At 37.1% G+C, this 7,456-nt stretch overlaps 1 protein-coding gene across 1 annotated transcript; it reads left to right on the plus strand.

Annotated features, from left to right (window-relative positions):
* Positions 1 to 137: 137 nt before the first annotated feature.
* Positions 138 to 5,453, plus strand: LOC125263083 (protein FAM104A). Its single transcript, XM_048181950.1, has 3 exons — positions 138 to 681; positions 970 to 1,081; positions 4,507 to 5,453. The coding sequence occupies exons 1-3, from the start codon at positions 665 to 667 to the stop codon at positions 4,735 to 4,737; spliced, it is 360 nt and encodes a 119-aa protein (XP_048037907.1). The 5' UTR covers positions 138 to 664; the 3' UTR covers positions 4,738 to 5,453.
* The last annotated feature ends 2,003 nt before the right edge of the window (positions 5,454 to 7,456 follow it).

Consider the following 7,456-nt stretch of genomic DNA (forward strand, 5'->3'; position numbering starts at 1 on the left):
AAACATCCTTATATATCGGTATAATGCATGGATGAAGGACCTGATAAAAGACAAATTTGTTCTTGGGATAAATTAGCTCAGGATGAGCAGAAGCGCTTGTGTGGATCTCGGACGTGATGTCATCACACGATCAGCCAATCCCGCACCGCCCTCGTGTTTTGCAGCTTGAGTTTCGCGCATGCGCATTGGCATGTAAATAACAGCAGCGGCGGTTTGTTTTGTGTCGCGCAGACTCATCAAATACACAAATAGCCGGCTTATACTCACAGAGAACCTTATTATATCTGCTACGTATATGAAAGTACGACTACAATAAGAATACAGCGTTACATTAGCTGAATAAACCGCGTGTTTTTACAGCTAGTGAAGTGTCAGTTAGCACACAGCTATGATAGAGACTAGCCGGATGAGTTTGAGTTTGACACGTTTATTACGGCAGAATTAATCAAATACGACCTTCACTTGTTTTCTTACATGTAATATTCTGATTTAGACTTCATAGAGCCGTTTTGAGTTGAACATGTCGTGTTTATGTGCGTGTTAAGCTGTTAGCAGAGGTGTGAGTGTAGCATGACACAGCAGGCGGTTGATCAGAGTGACAGAGCTGAACCAGGAGCTCAGTAAAACACTCAAACATACAAGACCATCATCATCATTCACAGAAATGCTCACAGAAAACAGGTGAGTCAACAGACTGTGGCTGTATTACTTCATCAAAATAATACGACATGTCTTTATTAATCCCAATTCACTGGAGACGTGCTAGATAGTAGCATACAAAATTAGAACAAAAAGAAAGTTGTTATGTTTTAAAATATTACATATACAAAGAAATTATTATAGAGAATATCATGTGAAATATACAAGTTTGTATATTAAAATGGTTCAACTCAATGATTAGGGACTGATGTGTAAGTGATGCTGCTTCTGTTATGTTGATAACCTGTAACCTCTATTTATGTCATAAAGGAAACGTCAGCGCGCTGAAGGCGATGATGAAGATGCTCAGATGCCTCAGGCCAAAAGGCTGAGTTCAGCCCTCCAGAGCTCTGAGACGGGCAGGGAATCATGGGAGTCTGAGGTATGAAATGCACTTAAAGGGTTAGTTCACCCAAAAATGAAAATTCTGTCATTTATTACTCACTCTCATGTCATTCCACACCCGTGAGACCTTTGTTCATCTTCGGAACACAAATTAAGATATTTTTGTTCAAATCCGATGGCTCTGTGAGGCCTTCATAGACAGCGATGACATTTCCTCTCTCAAGATCCATTAATGTACTAAAAACATATCTAAATCAGTTCATGTGAGTACAGTGGTTCAATATTAATATTATAAAGCGACGAGAATATTTTTTGGTGCGCCAAAAAAACGAAAATAACGACTTATATAGTGATGGCCGATTTCAAAACACTGCTTCAGGAAGCATTGGAGCATTATGAATCAGTGTGTCACATGAACTGATATTAGATATGTTTTTAGTACATTAATGGATCTTGAGAGAGGAAATGTCATTTGCTTATGCAGACCTCACGGAGCCATTGGATTAGGGCTGCACAACGATTAATCGTTTGCAAAATAAAAGTCTGTGTTTATGTAATATATGAGTGTGTTCTGTGTATAAGAATTGTGTATATATATAAATACAGACACAGACATGTATATATTTAAGAAAAATGTTATATATAAAATATTTATATTTTATATTTATATGTAATATAAAATATATAAATATATTTATTTATACATGCATGTATTTCTTAAATGTATACATGTATATGTGTGTATTTATATATACAGAATTATTATATACAGAACACACACATATATTACACATAAACACAGACTTTTATTTTGCGAACGATTAATTGCGATTAATCGTTGTGCAGCAATGGATTTCAACATCAGATTTCAACAAAAATATCTTAATTTGTGTTCCGAAGATTAACGAAGGTCTTACGGGTGTGGAACGACATGAGGGGGAGTAATAAATGATGTTATTTTCATTTTTGGGTGAACTAACCCTTTAACAACTCATCATCAAGCCGCTGTCACACTAGACTAGTAGCACTAGAGAGTAGCAGCATTTCTACAGACACTGCTATGGTCATAAATAATATGATGTCACATGCAATTGGATTCCATGGCAATTGGAATGGGATCAGTGCTTAAACAACAAATTACATGAATTAAATCTGGATGTTGGAACAAATCATATATTCCCTTTTAATTAATTGCTGGGATCAAGTTGCTGAATAGGACACTCAAGACTAATAAATTTGAAGAGGTTTTTAACCAAATAAATCCAATTTTAAGGTATTTAGAAAAAAATGAATCTTAAACTAAACCTCTCTTGCCATGAATATAGCCATAGAAGCTGGTATGACGTTAAAAGAAAAGAAAGAATAGCAGAGTTAACACCACGACTAAAATGATAACAGCACAGAGGAACAATATGACTGGGAACACTTTCAGAATGATTTTTTTTCCAGCTGATGAACAATAAAACTTTGACATCCAATCAGAATCCATCCTGCTTTAAAGAGCTCGAGCATTTAAAGCGACAGACGACAAAACTGCTTAGAATAAACAGAATGATATCGTCCACTGTAGATAATATACAGTAGTTATAATTATAGTTATAGTTCTTGGTGTGAATGGGCCTTAATTCAGTTATGAGTTCACTCCAGGGCGTCTTGATCTTTTATAGGTCACGTCTTCACGTGATATGAATTCGCAGGGCATGAAGTTCACCAAACTTGAACTTTGCAGTCTGCATGATCTTTTGCTTTTCCTGTTCGCGTATGCTGTGTATCAATGGAAGTCAGTGAAATGAAAAGTATAGTGTGACCAGCCCTTTACGCTGACTTTGTGTAGCACCTGCCACTCTGCATATTCTTCTGAAACAGGGTTTCCCAGACTGAGTTTGTGAGTGGATGAAAAGCTAATAATTATTTAAATCCTTACATTTTGGATGCATTTTTAAATAATTATGTCTGAATACTCGATTCTGATTGGCTGGAAGGTGTGCGTTAAAACCGTTTAATGCAAAGGTAGTTCCAGTCAGTTTAATCACTGTTCTATATTAATGTGCACACACACACAGAGAGATTGGAGATTGTGATGCACACACAGAAACATTCAGGAGCGCAGAAACTTATCATCGCTGCCCCATGACTTTTATTAATAAAACAGGTTTGCTACTGAGTTGCTATATTATATTTCTCAGCAAGGGGGTAACATCGCTGTTTATGAAGTAATTAAACTTACAGCTTCATTGTTAATAGAGAGACGATGCACAGATGCAGGTATTTCACACACTTATTGCTCTCTCTCTCTCTCTCTCTCTCTCTCTCTCTCTCTCTCTCGATAGGCTAATTCATTCAAATAAATGTAATCTTACACTCTAATTTATCACTATGTCAGATTCAAAGCTGGCAGAATGCTAGATCTAACAAGCCGTAACTGACGAAAATAACCTTCACTTTAACCCTTCCAGACAAATATTGTGCTGCAAACATCAACAGCTTTAACTTGTCAGTGCTGGCAAATGACCATGGTATATGCGGGATAATCCATGGCTAACTGTGCATTAAATGATTTGAATGCCCTGCCTCAGGTGGTTCTTTGCCTCCGCATTGTGCATTAAATCATTTAATATGATCAAATACGTATCTAATTTATTTTACAGTACAAATGTGATTTAAAACAGTAATATCTTCATTTTCGTAGTGAAAACTACTACTACTACTATTAATAATAATAATAATAATAACAATAATAATAATTTTAATTATTATTAATCAAATTGTTTGGCTTCCTAAAACACCAGTGTAAATGTAATATGGAATGAGACTCTTTCACAACTAAAAAGACTTTTGAATACACTTCAACCAACATCAGAAAGCCGTTCACATATGAATGTGCTGAAAAATCATTGGAATATATATGAACTTAAATTCTCTGGGTAAGTAAATATTTTACTTCTGAGATGTTCGACTGACAGAAAAGTTTGGGAACCCCAGTCCTGAAATATCCCAATGTTAGAAACAAGCAACTGAAGTTTATTTTGAACATGATCACTGATCGTTTCAGTTTGATTTTAATAGTTTGAGTGGCACATTTCTTCACAGATGTTTTATAAATACTGTCACAATTCAGCAGTGTAAAGAGACTGTTATTGAAGAACGGAATTTGTAAAAACTACATTGAACCTGACAGCTAAACTGCAGTTTGTGTGCGAGAGCTACAAAGCCAGAACCTCAGGGCAAATTACTTAGGAAAATTAAATGTGTGTTTAAATATTAGAATATTAGGAAAAAAAAAAAAAAAAAAACTGGCTTTGGCTTTTATTGTAATACAGTTGAGAAAGGAAAGTGTGGGAAACCCCAAAACATTTGAATTTGCGTACTTTAATAAATATTTGAGATTCCATTAGCTGCTATGACACAGGGTCACTGACGTGAGGTAGGATGTTGCTAACCTGATCTTCCGGTTCTCTGCAGTCTTCCAGCAGTGAGAGCAGCTGGATCAGCAGTCCAGATCACGTCGCCGGCAGCAGCAGCGGCAGCAGCCATTGTGGAGTGGACGTCATCGGGCCCCACGGCGTCCCCGGCCCCTGCAGTCCCCACAGTGCCTCCAAGCAGGACCTGCTGTCCTACCAGCACATCAACCGCGTCCTGAGGGAAGCCCATTTCCATAGCTTACAGAGCCGAGCTCAGTCCAAGCACAGATGACTTTCAGGGACCCACAAAACCCCGTAGCGACAGGGTAAATCTTCATCTCCATCCTCATTCAAACCTGTTCCTACTTTCTAGATCTCTCTCCTAGAGCTCATGTTATGTTGATATGTCATTGGATGGAAAACATGCCCTGGTACTGTAAGCTCTCTGACTAACTAGAGCACAAAAGTATTCATTGTAAGCAATAACGGCTTGACTATGATGCAAACTTTTGTGACTTTCACACTGTGTATTTTTCTTCTGAGAATAAAGGAACATTTTAGTGGGGATTTGCACTTGGGAATTTGTTGATCAAATATTGATGTGGACCATATAGCAATGCAGCTGTGCACATTTAGATGGGAGGCATAAACATGCCAAAATATTCAGTTGATTAGTGAACTCCATTGCAGTGCTGTAACGAATGCATAAAGAAGCCAGTCGATACACTCAAGGACTGAGCTGGTGTGCAGATCTGGGTAATTTCCTTACAATCTTGACACAGTTCTGCAGGATCTCTTGCCTCCCAACCATCACTTAAAGCTGGTTGCTCATCCAGGCGTCAGGCCTTCGAGACCCTGCCGAGGTTTTCTTGTGTGCTGTTCGAACTCAGATTGCATTTTAAAGATTGTTGTTTATTTTACTATACCTTTTTGTAATGAAAGATGTACATTACATTTTACATTCAGATCATCTACATTTCTAAATAAAGATGGATGTTCTTAAGCAAACCTGTGTTTAACTTGCATGACTAAATGACAGACTCCTGAGAAATTATTTATGCCATTAACAAACTTTTTCAGCCACAATCCTGATCTGAGATCTACCAATCAGAAGAGTCGCTGTCATTATGGAAATGACAAATTGCTGGTAATAGAGTAATACATAAATGAGACCTAAACCTGGTAAAGTTTTAGCACTTCTGGTTCCATCGTCCTGAAGTCAATTGTTTGTTTTTTGTTTTTTGGTTAAAAACCTGAAATAAGGTCTGGATATTGTCACATTTTATTCTACAATGTAAAATACATCAGTAATACCCTCTTGTGATATATAAAGGTAGTTGGTGACATTAAGCGTCATCAGCCGAATCTACTCAATAGTCACTTTCACAGCCGCCTCCTAGCTCAAACCTTCCAACTTAGATTTTAAATAAAGACTGTTGTTGGAAGCTTAATGGTGGTGATGTTGAAGTCATCTGATCATGTTGTAGTTTGTTTATAGTCTAGCTTTTTTTCTGGCAATTGTTTTACACCAGACACGACCGCTGACACATCGCATCGCACCGCACGGCAACAGCTAGATGCTGTCTACACTGGACGAGACAAAGTGACCGTTGCAAATCCATTTGTCCTTAGTTCCTATGCAAAGTATCGCGAATACTTGGAGTACATCATAAATAGACAGAGGCATCAGTTTATTGTCGGGTATTTTGTCATGTTGCATCGCTCCACATCCAGTGTAGACAGCATCACTGATTATAATGGGTGCTAATGTCTTTTGTCGCGTCGCTTGTGTCTGGTGTAGACAGTGTTAGGCTTCAAAAAACAATTTGTGTTCATTTGTGAAGATTGTCTCATTGCAAAACTTGTAATTATAATTTTTGTTGGTCACAGAGCTTATTTTCTCCAGTAGTATAAACTGACGTATTTTTTATAGGCCAAAACCTGGAAGCGAGTTAGCATTTTAGCACTTCCGGGTCTATAGTCCCAAAGCCAATTTGTTTTTTGAATGGGTTTTTGGTTTAATGGCTGAAATAAGGTCCATGGTTAACACAAGCTCAAGATACTTTCACATTTTATTCTATGACATAAAATATATCAGTATTAACCTACCCATGATTTTTTAAAGTTGTTACAAGTCTTGAAAATGACATTTGCTAATAAGTGGACAACATTAAACATCATCACGTCAAACAGGTGAACTCAGTCCACTTTTACAGCCTCGTTATGCTTATAATTGTGCTCGTACAAACTCTTCTAATTCAAACTTTCAGGAAAATGTCTTTAGATAAAGAAAGAGTAGCTTAGTGATGTGATGTGATGTTGAAATCATGTGACCGTGGTGTAATTCATTTATAGCCTACCTTTTGCTTTTTGCTTCTAGTGACTGCATTTAGGCCTCAAAATTCATAAAAGTTATGTTCATCTGTGAAAATTAACAAACATTTGTTGATCACAGAGCTTATTTTCTGCAATAATCCAAAAGCCAATGGAAAAAATCCTATTCGGCTTTTGTCAGGGAACTAGCGTGATGCAAATTTATGGGTTGACCAACAAAAATACGTAGGTCTGCATGACTCGATTTCGCTCAACAGTGAAAATCCACTAGCTTAAAGCATTAAGAATTGCTTAACTGATTCTCCTTAACATAAATATTGGAATATATTTGCTTATAGAGGACCTCAGAGATGATGTGTTTTTATATGCAAAACCCAGAAGCGAGTTAGCATTTTAAGACTTCCGGTTCCATCTCCCTAAAGTCAATAGGTTTTTTGAATGGGTTTTTGCTAAATCACCTGAAATAAGGTCTGTGGTTAACAAAGCCTCTAAATATTTTCACGTTTTGATCTATGACATAAAACACACCAGTTATAACCCGCTTGTGATTTTTTTTAAACCTTTATTGTGTCTTAAAAACGGCGGTTGCTAAGAAGTTGCTAAAAGGGACTACTTCCTTTGGTGGGGACTGTAGACGTCATCATGACAAACATTTTGACAGCATTTCTCATGAAAAA

The sequence above is a fragment of the Megalobrama amblycephala genome, linkage group LG1, assembly GCF_018812025.1.
Source record: "Megalobrama amblycephala isolate DHTTF-2021 linkage group LG1, ASM1881202v1, whole genome shotgun sequence".
NCBI lineage: Eukaryota > Metazoa > Chordata > Actinopteri > Cypriniformes > Xenocyprididae > Megalobrama > Megalobrama amblycephala.

Coding starts and splice junctions, on each gene's coding strand:
- LOC125263083 (XM_048181950.1), top strand. Junction 1,082..4,506: donor GGGAATCATGGGAGTCTGAG/GTATGAAATGCA, acceptor GGTTCTCTGCAG/TCTTCCAGCAGTGAGAGCAG.